The following is a 17,052-nucleotide window of genomic DNA, read 5'->3' as shown; positions in this document are numbered from 1 at the left end:
TCATCTTCAATTCGGCAAACTGGTGACTCGCCTTGCACTTTTCTAATATGTTAACCAGGAGATTCAGAGTCAGATTTCGACTATGTTATTTTCTTTCGTCTTCATTTACAAACTTTTTGAATAAGACCAAACCGCCGCAGGCTGATGGCCTTTCTTTTTGCAGAGAGGAATGTGAGGGCTGCCATCATACTTAACTTAGCCCTGTTTCAAGCGTTGTGCTACTGCCGTGCAAATTAAATGCTGGCTCGGCTGTAGCTCGACTGCAGCACGACACTAGCACGACTTGGTTTCAGACGTAGAAATTAAATTCAGTCGAATAGAACGGCTGTTGCCCAAAACAAATCATAAAAATAAAGAAACGGTTTAGCAAACTTTTAAATATATTCAATGTATTTATAATTTATGAATTGAGTTCGGCACAGCGGTAGGACGACGTTTGAAACCAAATCGAGCTACTGCCATGCTACACGGCAGTAGCACGACTTGGTTTCAAACGTCGCGCTACCGCCGTGCTAAAGTCGAATTCAGTTCGATCAATTGAATACGGCACGGCAGTAGCACGACGTTCGAAACGGGCCTTCAAAAGGGGCTTGATAATTCCGCCAATAAGAAACACGTCGTGGGGTTCGCGTTTCCAAACATTTTTTTTGCAAGAAATATGAGGAACGTTTTGTTTTCGTCTTTGGAATAAAATGCCAAACTATTTTAATGGTAATGAAGCTTTCACTCTCGCTGTGTTCAACACGCTTTGAACTTTTCAGCAATTTGCTCACGCCAGTGTTTATAACTTGCAGTTCGAATTCGAATTAGATCAAACTTTCAGAAAGCTTACTCATGATCTGAAATACAGTAGATCCTCTCTGTACACACTCTTGTTGCCAAAAACATTGTTCGCTTAGGGGAGGTGTCCGCTTAGGGATGGTTCAAAATGTGCCTAGAACACTGACCGGGTCTCTGTGTGACGTTTTTTAAAAATACCTTGAAATGCTTTACTCCAAGTTTTTGAACCCCAAATGAAATGGTTTGATCATTGGTAACGGAAAATCTGTTATGAGGCATTTTGTAATAACTTACGTATTTTGAAATAAAAGCTACGCAGCTTGTAGTGAGGGCTACAGCATTTTGTAATAATCGTCGGTTTACGCAATTTGTAACAATGTCGTTGAAAAAAGCCCTCTAACTTCCACTGCTGACGCATTCTGGAAAACAACTCTTTGTATTACCAAGGAGCAATATGATGTCAGTAGCTCATTCCACGGACCCAGTGAGCTAGATCTGTTCGGCAGTTGAATGACAGTTCCACGTGACATAACTGAGATTGTCAATATCGGTTATAAGTGGGTGCTTCATCGAACCATTAAGTAAAAACACAGTCTACATAAACGACGGTGAAGCAAACGGATTCAAATCAGTTCATCGAAGTGTTTGACGGCGTTACTTGTCGTTGAATAATGGAGGTAGAGGAAAACGCATCCGACAGGTGTAAATGGTTCAGAGTCAATTGGAAATGGGGCAAAATTGGAAACACAGAAGTTGGCATATTCCTGCGCTTCAACCCAGTGGTAACGCTTATCTCCGCCGCTATTATCTGGGGTTTTGTGATTTTTTGTTGCGTAAAACCCGAGGTTGCTAGCGAAGAGATGGCCGTTTGGATGACTTGGATAACTGAAGTCTTTACTTGGATGTACATCGGTACTCAAGACGTCTGGGCCATTTTCATCATTGTGCTCTACTTTTCGAAGTATGGAAAGATGAAACTTGGAAAACCTGACGACAAACCGGAGTTTAATGATCTGACGTACTTTACCATGCTGTTTGCTGCTGGAGTAGCGATTGGTTTATTCTACTTCGGAGTAGGTGAGTCATTTCAATCATTTTTCAGTCCATGAAACTACAAGTTCAAAATGTAGAAGAAGCCGGTTGCCTTCGAGCAATGCGCGGGGGCGTCAATAACCTGCGATCACGCATTTTCAGATTTTGAAGGAGAGAGGGAAAATGAAGAGATAGTAGAGTTGCAGAGAGGCATGATCGCTGACTTGGGCGTCAAAAATGTGTAATAGTTGTGGGAAACGAAAGACATCATATCAGAGATGTAGACAGGCTATGACTGCTGGCTAGGGCGTTAAAGATGTGTTCATGTAGGCTAAGTGGTCGGCTTTAATTTCTGGTCAACCTCAATGTGAAAGTTCCGTTCCTTTTCTTTTTTGACAAAAGTTTGCGGTTACCATATCAAACACTTGTAGCCTTACGTTTTCTGGAGCGTCATTAACAAAATACCAGCCACAATATTAAACAGTGATTTTACACTATATTTAAACTCTGTTCCTGTTTGAATTCTTCAAGAGAAGATAACCAACACTTACGAAACAACACAATGAGTAAAAACACAGACTTTGCAACATAACATTTCCTAAGCGGACGGCTTTGTATTCGCCGAGACACTATTATTCAGATTGTTCGTTCATTTACAAATAATTCTGAAATTGATGAGGAGGTATTTTGTGTTACTGTTAAGCCATACGCAGTGAAGTGAAACCAATTTCTGTAAAATAAAAAGGAATGGAATTTACCCGCGTTCTAGAAAACAGTTGGTGGGCATTGAACGGAGGCTCTTCTCTAAAATGAACGGGACTAATTTTGTTGAGTCATCAACGCAACCGTCAGCAAAGCCATTGAGTTCAACTAAAGTTCAGTCATGCGTAATCCCGCAGATTCCTTTAAATTTGTGCCCAAGGTCATTTTTTCTCCTCCAAAGGGAAAGAAAACAACCTGTAGTAAGTTTATGGTTACGTAAGACGTAAGAAAATAAAACCGCGACGAAACGTCTGAAAATTCCGAAACGGACCAAACCTTCGAATCCTGGAAATTTGGAGACGAAACATTAAATGGCAGGGAAATTTAACGAACTTTTTACGAAAAACAAAAAAACTGGAAGTGTTTGTTTTTTAGACGTGCGACTCTCCGGACCAAAAACTCCGTAAGTTCCAGAAACAATGTTTGAGCGAGACGTGGTCATTACAAATTGCTTTGAGTATTCGTTAGTGTTATTACGCAACCAAGCAATTTTCAAGTGCTCGTAAATTCCATCACAGGTGATAATGCAAAATGGTTCATGCATGACCCATACAGTAAACATGACTTTGCAGATCTTTTACCGCATTGACCTCAGTTTTCCATTGTTTGTACCTAGGGGCAACATACTCAAATAATATCAAACATTTTTTTTGGCTGCAAAATAATTTTATTTGATTCTTAAACTTACAAGGAGTAGCCTGAGTTTTTTTCCAAATCTGACTTCTCTCCTTTATTGTCATAACAGCTGAGCCAATTTTTCATTACGCGCCAGGGGGAGAATACGGAAATCGTTACTATGGGAGGTAAGTACGAGTGAATTAAATATGGATAGTGCGGCCGGCTGTTGTCAAATTTGGGTTTACCAAATGAATGTATAATTATGTATATTTGCCACTGTATTGGCCTAAAAAAAGATTTTTGCAAACTTCCCTTGATGTAAATCATGTAAAGACATTTTGCATCACGTGATGGCTCACCAGCTGGTGGTTAGGTTTTCTCTTCAAGAGTGTGTACCACACAGGAAGGAAGGCCTTTCACCCTCATTTGTGTCTCCTTATATATTTCATAATTTAGTCAACGATTGGTGGGTGTTTATGATCTTGCTTTTTGCAGTCTTAAGAGTTGTTTTAATATGGTTAGCATGATGGTCCTTGATCACTAGTGATTTATCCGCAGCTTACTTTAGCGCCTGAAACGAGTAGTGGTTTGGCGCTATTAACATTCAGATTAATTATAAAATTATTAAATTATTGTTATAAATTAGTTAGTTGCTCTCCTTCAGTTGGAATGGCTTATGTTTTCTTTCGCGTACTTCAATCCTTTTGCACAATCTTTGTTGGTATTACAGTTATTATTGAAGTCTAAGGTGGCTGCGAAGGCCGCTTACTTCTGTTGCCAAATTAGAAATGAGGTTCCTCTGATGCTGCAAGAAGAAACATGAAAAGGTGCAAAAGAAAGATCCCTCAAGCAAAACCAGTTTACGTTTCCCTTTACGGAATGGTCGTTCGTCTATGCCATTAACAACAATATCAGTCCACAAAATATAGTAAAACGCCGCGAAGAATTGAAGAACCTAGGATTTAAGAACCTGCTGGCAGAAATTTGTCATTTTAATACTCCAAAATATAATAACCAGTTTAGCCAAGAAAAATCAACAGGTTCTTATATGTAGGGTTAGACTACATTTTCATAAACATTTTGACCAAAAGTCTGGCTTTGATATGGGAAATGTATATTACATTATATAATAAATGTATAATGTATACAACCATTGTTGAAAACTGCATATGTTCTACCTGTTAACCTAGTTTTGTTAGATTTTCGGGAAATAAATGCCTATTATGAAGGACAAATACCATTTATAGTAATTTCTTGTAATCAACAACAATATCCTTCTTCATAAAAATTAAGAACCTAATTAAGAACCTATTTAGCCTAAACTTCCAATAAGTACTTCAAACTATAAGAATCTATTTTGCCAAACTTCAAAAAATGTAGGTTCTTCTTCGCGACGTTTTACTGTAATTTGTTTTACTTTTCTTTCTGTGGCGATCGTATAATGCTCAGAGTGATTAATTATTTCTTTGTTTCATGTTAGATACAATGATAATTTGCGAGCCCAGGACGCCATTAACCTGACCTTATTTCATTGGGGACTCCACGGATGGATTGTGTATGTTGTAGTCGGACTCCTCTTGGCTTTTGTGGGTTACAGAAAAGGCCTACCCATGACCTTACGTTCCTGTTTCTACCCCCTCATCGGTGACAAGATCTATGGATGGATAGGTGATGCTACAGACGTTATGTCTGTGGTTTGTACCATGTTCGGCGTCTGCACCAGTCTTGGTCTTGGTGCCATGCAGCTGAATACTGGTTTCAAACGCCTGAATTCATCAATTGAGCTCTCGACAACTAACCAGATCATTATTATTTGGGCAGTGACAGCTTGTGCCACGGCTTCAGTGGTGAGTGGGCTTAAGCTTGGAATACGACGTCTTAGTGAGATCTGTTTCGCCCTGGGCATGTTCATCATGATGGTCGGTATTTTTGCTGATGACACCTGGCATATATTGAACGTGTATGTGCAGAGCATCGGGTACTACTTCCAGTGGATTATACAACTCGGTTGGCACACAGATGCCTTCGCACAGCTTGGAAATGCCCCAGACGGTAAAGAAGCCAAAGGCTGGATGGCTGCCTGGACCATCTTCTACTGGGGTTGGTGGATTGCCTGGTGTCCGTTCGTGGGCATGTTCATTGCCAAGATCTCCAAAGGAAGAACCATTCGACAGTTCATTAATGGCACGATGACTGCACCCATGTTGTACAGCTTTTTATGGTTTTGCATTTTTGGAAGTGCAGGCTTGAAAATGGAGCGTAATGCTGCCCTTGCTAACATCACTTGCGATTCCAAACTGGGTGGTACAACTTCTACCGAGTCATTTAACGGGCTTTACCGTTTGTCCTGCCGAACAAAGGAAGAAATGTGGTTTGACGTCATGGAACAATATGGCGACCTTGGGACCTTCCTGTCAGTACTCTCGCTGATTGGCATTATACTTTATTTCGTCACCAGTTCTGATAGTGGTTCCCTGGTCATCGACTGTCTTTCAGCCAACGGCGACCATGAGCCTCCTGTTCTGCAGCGTATCTTTTGGGCCTTGACAGAAGGCGCAACTGCAACAGCTCTGCTAAATGCTGGCGGAACGAAGGGTCTTGTAGCACTGCAGACCATGTCGATTGCAGCTGGAGTGCCCTATACCATATTACTGTGTATCATGTGTGTGGCGTTATGGCGAGCCTTGAAGATGGAAGACGGGGATCTTGATCCACATGGTCCACAGTTCACCACCGGCCTCTTAGATGTCATAAGCAAGCCAACAGGAGAAAGCTTGCGAAAAGTCCTAGTGGCCGTCTTTGCACCATGGTACTCAATGGGAAATGCTGCCTACAAGATTGGTGGCAAGCAGACAAGTCGTTGGGTGTACTGGCTGGTCTTGGCCATTCCATTCTACACCTGGATCATCCTGATGGCACTGGAACCTGTTGTGAAAGCGATCTCCTACGTTGGCTGGACAATACTCTTTGCCTTCTTCGCCTACGGAACAGCTATCCGATATACCATGCGAGAGAAGTTTAGCATCCATGGCAACGCCGCTGAAGATTTCTTCGCGGTGATGCTCTTGTACCCGTTTGCAGCCTTCCAGATGGAACACCACATGGATCACCAGTATGATTTGAGCAAGCCAGGCTACCAAGGGGAAAATCTTGAGTACGTGGGGAATGGCAAAGGTGATCTACCAGCTAACGGATATGGAGCGCCACCTATGCCCCTTGACGATTTCAGCAAGAGAGAGGTCCATTATAACCCAGCTGCGTATGATGCCAAAGTTTGAAGTATAATATTTCATGAACTGCGTATTTTCCTTGTAACTGTGGAAGTGAAGCTCCGTATTTATCGGCAGGTTTTAGAGAACTTTTATGTTGTATTTGTTCAATGTAAAAATGCTTCGCTATTAGCAAATGTAAAGGAATTTCTGGGTTCTGGCAAGCTCTTTTTGCCTCCTTGGCCAGTTATTCAGTCGTCCTTTAATCAGTTAACTTGTTTCCTCATCACAATTCCTAAGCTATGATTAGGGAGATTATGCTACGAAGGCAGGAGCGGCAAAGTCCAGACCACAATCGTTTTACAGTCGAACCTCTGTATATAACGAAGTCCTCCACGATTTTCTTTACCCCCAGTAAAAGTAACAAATATGGAAAAGGACCTCGATGTAACGAAACTTCCTTACAGCGAACAATTTTTACCAGTCGTTATGTGGAGGTTCCACTGTAATAAGAAAAACAACATAGACAAGTGCATCACACTTTTACCAAATCTCTTTTCCGTCAATGCGCAACCATGACGTGAATCTTCCTGATTTTATAGGGGACGTAAACTTACGTTGTACGCAGGAGACTATCTTAATTCTTAATCCTTTCACTGCCAAATTTAGCCAAAAGCAAATTTCAACCAAATTTCCCAATTTCATTTTGTGAAATTTTGAAAAATAAATAGCACCATGCGTAAGTACAGGCAGAGAGGTTTCATTTGAATGGTCACATCATAGGATTTCGTCAGCAGACTCAAATGTTAGAGTCACCTTACAAAACTCCATCAAGTACTCCGGCAGTGAAAGGGTTAAAAAGATGTTGAATGCGTTCCCTGATGGACAAATTCAACTCTAGGAGAATCAGCTTACATTTAATAATTAAGCAAGGAAAGTCATTGCCGCGAAAACGATCAATTAGTGAAGTTTTTGTTCGCCGCTGTCGTCGTACTGATTACGTAAACTCCCTCTTTTGATTCAAGAAGTTAATGGTCTCTTATTTGAGAACTGAAGAAAGCAAAGAGAATTTTTTGTGATCTCTAGGCAAAAACAAGGGCTACAAGAGAACATATACATACAAATGTATAGTGTAACATTTTAGGAAGATGCAACAAATACCACTTGGTATAAAATGAGTTAATTGATAGTATTAGATTTTAATGCGCGCATAGTCGTTCGCTTCAATTTTTTTTGTAGAAATGTATGTAAATTTGGTCATTACGGCTCTCTAATAGTAATTAGAGAGCCGAGACCTATTAGCTGATTTTGTCATTGTACAGTCCAATTGTTTTGGTTTTGGTACTCCCTACAAACGAATAGAAGTGTTTTTGGAAAGGAAAAGTAGTGTAGCAGCTCTATGCCGTTTAAACATGTAGCAGCTCATTTTTAGTTTGTGGACTAGCGGTATTGTTTCGGTGTTTTTTTCTCTATTGCTCTTTGCAAACTTAGTAGTCCAATCAAGTGAGACCTCCCGAGGTTTGCTACCGCATCACACTCTAAGGGTTGATTTCCAATGTCGCGTAATTTTTACGTGCGTACGCACGTGAAATTTACGCGCGTAAATGAAATAGGGACGATGTATGAAAGGCGGCGCGTAAACGTAAAGTTGAGCGCGCTAGGTTCAACTTTGACGTTCACGCGCGACCTCACGGCATGCATTGTCTCTATTTTAGTTACGCGCGTAAAAATTACCCTACATTGGAAATCCGCCTTAAAGAATGGCTCTTATCAGCTCACTTCTAATTCCTTTAATTTTGATATTGCTTTGGAAACTGAAATTCTTTTTACAACTCAAGACCGTATTCCCAATGTTTGGGAAATTTTTGTAACTTACTTTTCTTAGTTTACGTTCATGACAAGCCTTAACAACCGAAACTATCCTGGGAAGTTACGTTTCTTTGTTTTGTTTGACAAGCCTTAACAACCGAAACTACCCAGTTTGCCTGCAAATATTTCTATTATCCCTTTTGCATTGAGTTTGCATGTTTTTAACCCTGGAAGGTTAATGATTTAAATCTAAGTTTAAAATTCACTCTTGTAGTAATGATTTTTTAATGAACAGTAAAGAACATTCGAGCATAATGTTGTGTTTTAGGGTACTTCTTTTTCAGATATCAAATTATTAAGGCTATAATGCATAAAGACTGCGTCATCAATCATTTGAGGGTAACAATCTTAAAGCTTTTGATTCTCGTCTGTATAACAAGTGTTTTGTGAGAACTGACGATAGAGCCCCACCTTTCATTCGAAGAAGACCACTCCATTACTTCAATTTAAGATTATCGCCTTTAATTATCACCTTAATATCCATATTTTGCCTTTTGACCATTTGCCATTTACATATCTCTCAAAATACACCTTGCTTGCCCCCCCCACCCCGCATAAGCATAAGCATTGTCTTCAATTTCTCTTGAGGCGAAAACAAAGGGTGTGCAATTTTTTTTGCCGGGGGGGGGGGGGTGCAAAGAAGATGCATTATCAGTGAGATGTGAAAACGCCGACGGCCTAATAATTCTTGCAGTATATAAGTTTTCCATCTTGTTTAATTCACTCAAATACTGTTGAAAAAGGCGAAAGTCTCTACCGAAACATGTAAGAAAGCTACTTAGTTGAATTTTTTTTGAAATCACCTGGCTTCTGACTACTATCTTGACGTTCACCTAGCGCTACAACTGATATTAATTACACAGAACATGAATTTCTATTAAACCTGCTCGACCGGGGGGGGGGCGGGGCAAGTTTGCCGGCGCGAGACGCAACTACGTCATGTGACGTGGGAATAAGGTGATAACAAAATCTACAATTACTATCCCTACGCGAGAAGACGAAGATCCTCCCCATTACTTTCCTTTGGGAGTTCCCCCGGGGTATTTCTCTTCACACGAGAATGCTGTCGCGCCTTATACTTGCTTTTCTGGAAAGAGGTACATGTGGACGCGGAGAAACCTGCTTTAAAGGAACTGGAGGATCTTGGGATAGCTGACAGGAACAAGGTGATTTGGAGGATGGGGAAGCGTTCGAATCAAATACGAAACTACTTCTGTCACAGATTTGAAGGCGATTCGGAGACCGCTGATATCCACTGTCCGAGTTGTTGGAAATGACTGTCGAGTCCGTTTGACTGGTTCGGCATGCTAATACCGCTGGTAAAGTCTGGTAATCTACCTCAAAACTTTGCCTTTTTCTAGGGATCTTTAACTGGGCTTGGGCCAGATTGTAATACAGTGAAAAAGTGCTGCCAATCACTGAAGCGGAAGTAGAAAGAATGATAATGCCGCAAATGGAAGCGATACCACCGATAATCTTGCCTGCGAGGGATGCTGGGACTATGTCGCCGTAGCCTACGGTTGTCATGGTGATTATCCCCCACCACATCGAGTTTGGCAGGCTGTGGAACTGAGATTGTGATTTATCGGTGCCCCAGTTTACCTCGGCGTATAGAGCGAGACTAGAGAAAATGATGACAGGAATGAGCAGGATTAACAACAGCAGAAACAGTTGATAACGACTGGCCTTGACTGTCTTCCCAAGAATCTGCAGGTCGTAGAGAAGTTTAAAAAAGCGAAATATTCGGACTACTCGCGTCGTGTTCAAGACTTCAATTAGCGTTGTGCGTTCGAAAACCAGAAGAAGGTACAGTGGTATAATCACCAACAGGTCAATCCAGTTTTGTAACTTCTTTATAAATTGAATCTTGCTCGGGCAAAATACAAGGCGTAACAGGAATTCCAATGTGAACCACCCTGTGCACACTGAGTCTATAATTGTTAACACTTCCATCGGGGTTGAGAATTCAACTTTCATGGTTCCTGTTTTCGTTGCTGAAAGCAGAATGGAGAGCTTAAGATTCTAAGACGAGAACGACTACGAGTACTAGATTTTCTCACTGACTAAGTAGTGCCTGCGCGTGAGGCAGCGTCATTTTGGCGGGAAAAGTGGTAGCGCATGTCATTCTACTACGAGTTTTAACGAGATTGTCGTAGTGGCGGGAACAAGTTATCAAATGTTAGAAGTTTTAGCATTTTGCAATCAGGAGAGGTCTTAACCTCCTTCAATAAGGATAGCAGTGCTAATTTTTCTGGTGAATAAGAGTACAATGAAAAATTCCGGGATGTCTATTTTTTGACAAGACGCGAAAAAACTATAAATCAAATCTCGTACTCGTAGCCGTTCCCGTCCTCGAATCTAAATCAAGGTCTCTAATAGAGTACTAAAGTGATGACGTCATAAAAATGAAATTTCTGAAATTATGGGATTTGTCAGGATATTCTGAAAGAACAATGTCCAAAAGGCCTTCTTGCCAAAAATGAGCATTTCGCAGCAAATTGTCTCTGAGATCGTAGCCCAGTTATACTCAGAAAACTCCATACAAACCCTTCTAATTTTTTTTTGGGTCGACCCAAAAAAAATTTAGAAGGGTTTGTATGGAGTTTTGTAAGCATAACTGGGCTACGATCTCAGAGACAATTTGCCCCCAAATGCTCATTTTTGGCAAGTAGGCCTCTTGGACATTGTTCTTTCAGAATATCCTGACAAATCCCATAATTTCAGAAATTTCATTTTTATGACGTCACACTTTAGTACTCTATAACAACATCTGATTACTGAAAAATATAAACCATACTCAAAGTAAAACCCCAAACAAAAATTAATCCTCTGACCTATAAAAACTGAGGTAGACACAAGTGAACCCATCAGCATTTGTACAAATTACATGTCTCCTCAGAAATCCATAAGTGGAGATAATTGGGACGTGATATTTACGCGCGAAATCGTTGCACGAACAAAGTTCAGAATAAGAACAAGAGACCCTAAAGCAATTATTTTACGGACCTGTTTCAAAGCATCAGAATTCCTTGTTTCTGAAAACATATTTGTTTTGGCCAATAACAAAGCTTTTAGTTTTTAAATTATGTTTTTCAAGAGCATTAATCACTATTTCATCTTCCTTGTTCTTCACGGGTGCGCGGTTTATAAATACCCATATTTTTTTAAGCACTTACTGTTATTTGCTTGTGTCTTGTTTGTCGCTGGATGCTTGGTGATATTCAAAGGATCAGCAACATCTTTAAATCCCTTGAAGTATTCAACTGTCCAAAGGCAAATGGTGAATATTGAGGTTACAATAAAAGCGAGCGAGACCCAAGCGAATACCTAAAAATATAGATATAAAGGTGTTTTTAATTTGTTAAAAAACGGCTTTAGTACACTCACAACATACTCACATTCTCTATAATTTGATAGTTCGTAACTGACAGAAAGGCCTTAGTAACTTTAAGCTTTGATACTGCTTGCCTTAAAAAGTTATACCTTTTTAATGTAGTTGTTCATTTTTGCTCGATTCCTAAACAGATTATGGGTAATCATAACAGTAGGTAATAAGTAACAGCGATACAAAGAAGAAAACGAACGAAAATCTACCTTTGCCGTCGAAGACGAGTACGGATCGTCTAAGATCTCCCAAACAATAGGCTGATTTCTTTGCCACCACGACAAACTCGGATCATTGAAAAACGGTCGCCGAGGCTCATCCATATCGTTTTCATATTTTGGCCTGAAATCCAAAGCCTGTAGATTTTCCTGAGCGTCTCTGTGCTTTGTGTAATTTGGCCAGCAGCACGACTCCATTTGTTGCTCGTCTAAGCCCCAATACGCAAGTTCTTGCTCGAACAGCGGACCGCAAATATTGCGAGGACAGTGAAGCTTGCCTGTCTGTAAATAGTTCAATACTTGGGCAAAAACGCCAGGATGTCGATCAAAAAAATATTCTCCCGTTTCAGGGTCATAATCGAGCTTTGTGCGGTTATCGAGAATCCTCGAGAGTGGAATATCAGGAATGTTTTTTAGAGTACTTATGTAGGGCTCGAACAGTTTACCGCCGACATTAATGATTACTCGATCTCGGAGATCTTTTTTTGTACCGATTGTTTCCCGACGATTTGTGTCCCTTCTTTCTAGCGGTGACATGATATTTCCCGTTCTTCTTTCAAGATATAACTCACACCATGGATCTGCCTGAAATTACTGATTTGAAGCGAAAATCTAGCAGAAAACTCCGACTTTTCTCGTCAAAGGATTGTAAATATATTTTTATTCTCATCCGGGTTTTCTTCAGTTGCACCTGCCGCGTTGTTCCCTAGCAACAGACTGACAAGTGTCTTGCTTTTTGATTGAGACGAAAATGGAATAAATTATCATGCTTTCCATTTAGGAGCAACCGAAAATTAAATGTGCAATTGTCTTCACCTGTAAAATAAGACGAAAATTTAAATTTACCTATCGCCACTTTTTTTTGCCAAGATTGCTTTTGAACGTAAAGACAATCTGATATCAAGAATGAACTCCGATCAGCGTTAAATTAGTTGACACTTCTTTTTCTAAGGGAAGATTTAAGGCAAAAATACAGAATTCAAGCCAAAAAATGAAAAATTAAACTTATACGTGAATCTTTAATTATTGATAATGGCACGTAGCTTTCTGTCGATGATTTTCATAGTTAAGAAGCCTTTTTTATTCGCAAATTCAGATTATCGATCAAGTAGTGTGGCTCTATCGTTTTAATTCTCGTGCTTCGACAGCAAGTTTTTGAGTTTAATAAAAGTTCATTTTTATTTAGGATGTAAAAGATGGTTCACAATAGGCATGCAGATTTGGCTGAGACAAAGCAAAAGCGCGCGGAAAGAACCTGAACCCGACTTTCCGCTATGCCTGAAATTTTATGGCTCTCATCTCACCCTCCCACCCCGCGTATGTCACTTTAAACTTAAGCTTATCGCAAGCGGACACTTCCTGATGCTCATGCTTGGTACTTCCGGTTTCTCAGAGATAAATTGCGACTTTCAAATCAATTCCAGAGAAGCATCGTTACTACTTCGTTTTGTTCCAAATTTATTGATGCCACCGTATCTGAAGGAAGTTGACTCCATAGTGATTTTTAAAACACTTCTTAATGATACTATGTTCTTGTAAATACGTTGGAGTTTTTTTAGAGTCTTAATTTACGTAGTTATATAACTCTTTGTTTTTATCCATCGACGTTGTACATAGTTTTTACATTTTTCTGATTGTTGATCTGTTACAGACAAATTAAATTCTGCAAGCAGAATACTGATCTGTTATAGTTTTTTTTCCTTTAATTGTTGATTTTTTAGTTGCCCAGGGCACCCATTCATGACAGCTTCAGCTGACGGGTTTACCCTGGTTAAATATTATTACTATTATCATTATTATTATTATTATTATTATTATTATTACTATTATTATTATTATTATTATTATGTTGATGCTTATGTCGATTCAGCCTAGCACCTTTAACTTGCTTCTTATTTGCTCCTTGCCCTTTTCAGGCGTTTAGATAGTGGGGACGGACCAAATAAAAGTGAACCGGAAAACTGAAATTCTTCTCTTCCTTTCTTCCTCTTTTTTCCTCTTTTTTCCCTCCGCTTTCCACTTCCCTACACTCTTCATTATCCTGGTCGCCTGGAACAGCCCAATTTGCTCCCCAATCTGCCCCTCCACTATTGTATTTACTATGAAGGTTCCAATCTTTATGGCATTCTAAGAACACGGTGGTCAAACCAAAATGAAAAAAAAAAATCCCATTTATTTTTTTCTACATTATTACATTAGATGTGTTTGCATGGTTTTACCAGAACACTTCACACCCATAATATTTTTGTTCGAAAGGGTTTAAATATCAAGAAAATCAATATCAATCAATATCGTTTACGAAAACGTCCAAAACTGGCGATTCAGCGCCTGTGGAGTTTTCTTGCCACAAATTTAAACTCGGTTGTTGAGTCAAATTTTGAATCTGCAAAAAGCTCAACGTTTTTATTTAAGGCTATTAAAAAACCTCAGCTATGTACAATATACCTACAGAATATACACTTTTATGCCATACAGCCCATGTTTTTTTGTTATCTTTTAAGTTAACTTGCATATAACTTATAAAATGCAGCAAATCCTAAAACGATCTCTTATGACGTAAATAACTATGACCCATTTACCTTAAAAAAAATATGTAGAGAAATAAATAAATTTTAATAATGTCCAATTCCACCCAAATCTGGGTGGCAAAAAGGCCTCTTTAATTTTTTTTCGGATTGTTTCAAAAGAATTCCTTAAATTTTAATCAAGTTTGCTTGAAAGTTCATCAAGTAGCCCGAAATATTATTTCTTCAGATTTACGAAACTTTCATAACAACTGTAAATCAAACACAGAACAAATGACCAATTAATGTTGTTTTTGTTATACTCCATGGCCACATCATTATAGTTTGAGCTACAAGGCAAAAAAAAAAAAGCTTTCAGCTTTTGGATGCTCCAGTCTAGGACAAGGGCCCGTCACTCGTCATCGTACGGAACAGGAGGGAATCTGGGAACGAGTTTGCTGATACATACTAGGCGTCACCACAAGAAAGCGAAAGACTTATATTGACCAGAGACTCTTGGCCACCTAGTTAAGTTAAATCATATAATGACCTCATTCACTTTCACCATCCCATGTTAAGGTGAAAGGTAAATGTTTGTTTACAGTGAAGAGCAATTTGGTTTCCAGCTAGTTTACAGGCACTTCACATAAAACTGCAAGTAGAACCGATAACTTTTAATCCTGTGACAGGATTAAACGCCCCATCTGGCTGGAGGCAACCGATTGGCTTTTTACAAACATGAACTAGGAATTGAACGCAGGACGAACAAGAACTTCAAAGAGAGGGACTCAAACCCGGGAACAACCTCTTACGAGCCCGACGCGCTGACCACTCCTATATATCCTATTCTTCTCATCCTAAACCTAAATAAAAATGTCTAATATATTCTCCACCCTTAAATTCCACCCTTATCCCTTTGGACAGCGTCAATAACTGTGACTCCTTCACTTTCCCTCCAAAAACGTTTTATCAAACTTCTACTTTGCCTCAGCTATCGCACGAGCAGATGCATCCTATGGCAGATGGCTTTCAATTAACCTTCTTAATTCCATTCTACAGGGAGAACTACGTCTGTTTTCAACTTCCACCCCTTGTATCATTAAACCTTAACCTTATAGGTTACACTTTTTCTGACCACCTTCTTCTTTCAGGGTGTACAGTATTTCCAACCATTTTTAATCCTCCAGACATAACATTCAAGTGGTCAAAAAAACGTTTGTACATTCTCGAACTACCGCAAACAATATTCCATGTGTCCATAACTGGTTTTGGTAGCGACACAGGCCGGGTTAAGGTGGCTGAACACAGTTTAATTTTGGCAGTTTGTGAGTGTATGTCATTTGCCAAATCATGGCAAGAGAAAGGTTGCAGCTCACAAGCTGAAACTTCGCGAGTGAAAAATATACTAGTGAAAGATTTTGATGGACAAGTAAAATTTGACGTTTTTGTAGTTTCCTTGGTAACATGAACGATTGAATATAACTTTAAAATTTCACTTTTGCTCAGTTTACAGAATATTCGCTCATTAGATTCGCTCATTAGATTTTGCTATAAACACAGCTTACTATAATAAATCGTTACCATTTGAAACTTATTTGGCCAAATTTTAACAGACGGGTTTTTAGATAATAATATAATAATACTGTAATTATTAAATGTGTAACAAATTTAGCCTGCCCAACTTCCATTTTAAAGTTCTCATTATTTAAAATAGGATAAAAGTAAAAATTCTGCCAAATATCACAAAATTTTAATGAGTAGATTTTGAAAAATCGTCTTCTGTATACCATTGTTTTTCGCCTCCACGTTTGTTTGTCTGATTTAAAACATGCCGTCACACGAGTTACCGCTGACCGCCCGCTAAAACTGTGTTCAGCTACCTTAAACCCGAGTCATATTTTGTATGACATCTTTCTTGGGTGCTCTAACCACTTCGCATATCACCTCTTTTTCTTCAGTCTCCAACGAGCTGTTGCCCTGTGGAGACGCTGATATTAATCTGGGGTGGATATTCTTCAACTCTTGCGAGTTTTTGTCTGCAGCGTCATGATGCGAATTCCTCGCACTTGAGGTACCCTTTATGTTTCTTGATTTAAGATCTCTAAACGGTCCATTCGATATGGCTCTGTAGAGTCTTTCATCTGACCGCGCAAGTGGCGATATTGTCATTGCTGTAAAATTGCGGTTCCCACCAATCGCATTTCTCCTCTTGCATGGTGGAGTTTCAGTAGCAGCAAGTTCGCTTCTTGACCTCAGTCGAGGCTCGACACCTAATTTATTACCATCATCGCTCAAGTTTTCAAATGATTTCCACATTGGTACGCATTGAATTGGAGCCTCGTTCAGATCCTTTTGATTTGTGTGTTCGTTGTGTTTCATAGCATCAAATGTCACTCCTTTTAAGCTCACATTTGAGTTCGAGCCACCACGTGACGGTATTTTATCCTCTGTTTTGTCGAGTGGGCACGCGCCCGCGTCTCTTGTTTTATCCCCAGAACTTGAAGCTCCTATTTCTCTTTTCTCATCTGAACAAACAAATCTTAGTTCTGTACCATTTTTATTTCCTGATGTGTTTGACTCGTCAGACGATCTACGCGTTCCATTATCTTTCTCTGGTGGTGATGCTTCACCGGGAGAATTCCCATGGGTACCAGTTTCTCCTTGGCTCAATTCCC

At 39.6% G+C, this 17,052-nt stretch overlaps 2 protein-coding genes across 2 annotated transcripts in view; one reads left to right on the top strand and one right to left on the bottom strand.

Annotated features, from left to right (window-relative positions):
• Positions 1–1,380: 1,380 nt before the first annotated feature.
• LOC140921342 (glycine betaine transporter OpuD-like) lies at positions 1,381–8,525 on the top strand. The gene is made up of 3 exons (XM_073371338.1): positions 1,381–1,857; positions 3,320–3,377; positions 4,673–8,525. The coding sequence occupies exons 1-3, from the start codon at positions 1,452–1,454 to the stop codon at positions 6,468–6,470; spliced, it is 2,262 nt and encodes a 753-aa protein (XP_073227439.1). The 5' UTR covers positions 1,381–1,451; the 3' UTR covers positions 6,471–8,525.
• LOC140953907 (uncharacterized) overlaps positions 8,515–17,052 on the bottom strand; it is a 16,295-nt gene continuing 7,757 nt past the window's right edge. The window contains exons 3-6 of the mRNA XM_073403283.1: positions 16,265–17,052; positions 11,865–12,464; positions 11,447–11,597; positions 8,515–10,264 (exon numbers count right to left, since the gene is read on the bottom strand). The exon at positions 16,265–17,052 is cut by the window's right edge and continues 778 nt beyond it. Coding sequence (XP_073259384.1) covers positions 9,321–10,264; positions 11,447–11,597; positions 11,865–12,464; positions 16,265–17,052 — 2,483 coding nt within the window. The 3' untranslated portion in view covers positions 8,515–9,320. The remainder of the gene's footprint in view (positions 10,265–11,446; positions 11,598–11,864; positions 12,465–16,264) is intronic.

Source organism: Porites lutea, chromosome 12 (genome assembly GCF_958299795.1).
Source record: "Porites lutea chromosome 12, jaPorLute2.1, whole genome shotgun sequence".
Classification (NCBI taxonomy): Eukaryota; Metazoa; Cnidaria; class Anthozoa; order Scleractinia; family Poritidae; genus Porites; species Porites lutea.
The sequence above is the reverse complement of the archived record's forward strand: the minus strand, read 5'-3'. Positions and strand labels throughout refer to the sequence as shown.

Excerpts from the sequence above, each read along its gene's own strand:
- LOC140921342 (XM_073371338.1), top strand. The coding sequence starts at position 1,452 with ATGGAGGTAGAGGAAAACGCATCCGACAGGTGTAAATGGTTCAGAGTC. Across the intron at positions 1,858-3,319 it reads TTTATTCTACTTCGGAGTAG|CTGAGCCAATTTTTCATTAC; the intron begins GTGAGTCATTTC and ends TTGTCATAACAG. Across the intron at positions 3,378-4,672 it reads GGAAATCGTTACTATGGGAG|ATACAATGATAATTTGCGAG; the intron begins GTAAGTACGAGT and ends GTTTCATGTTAG.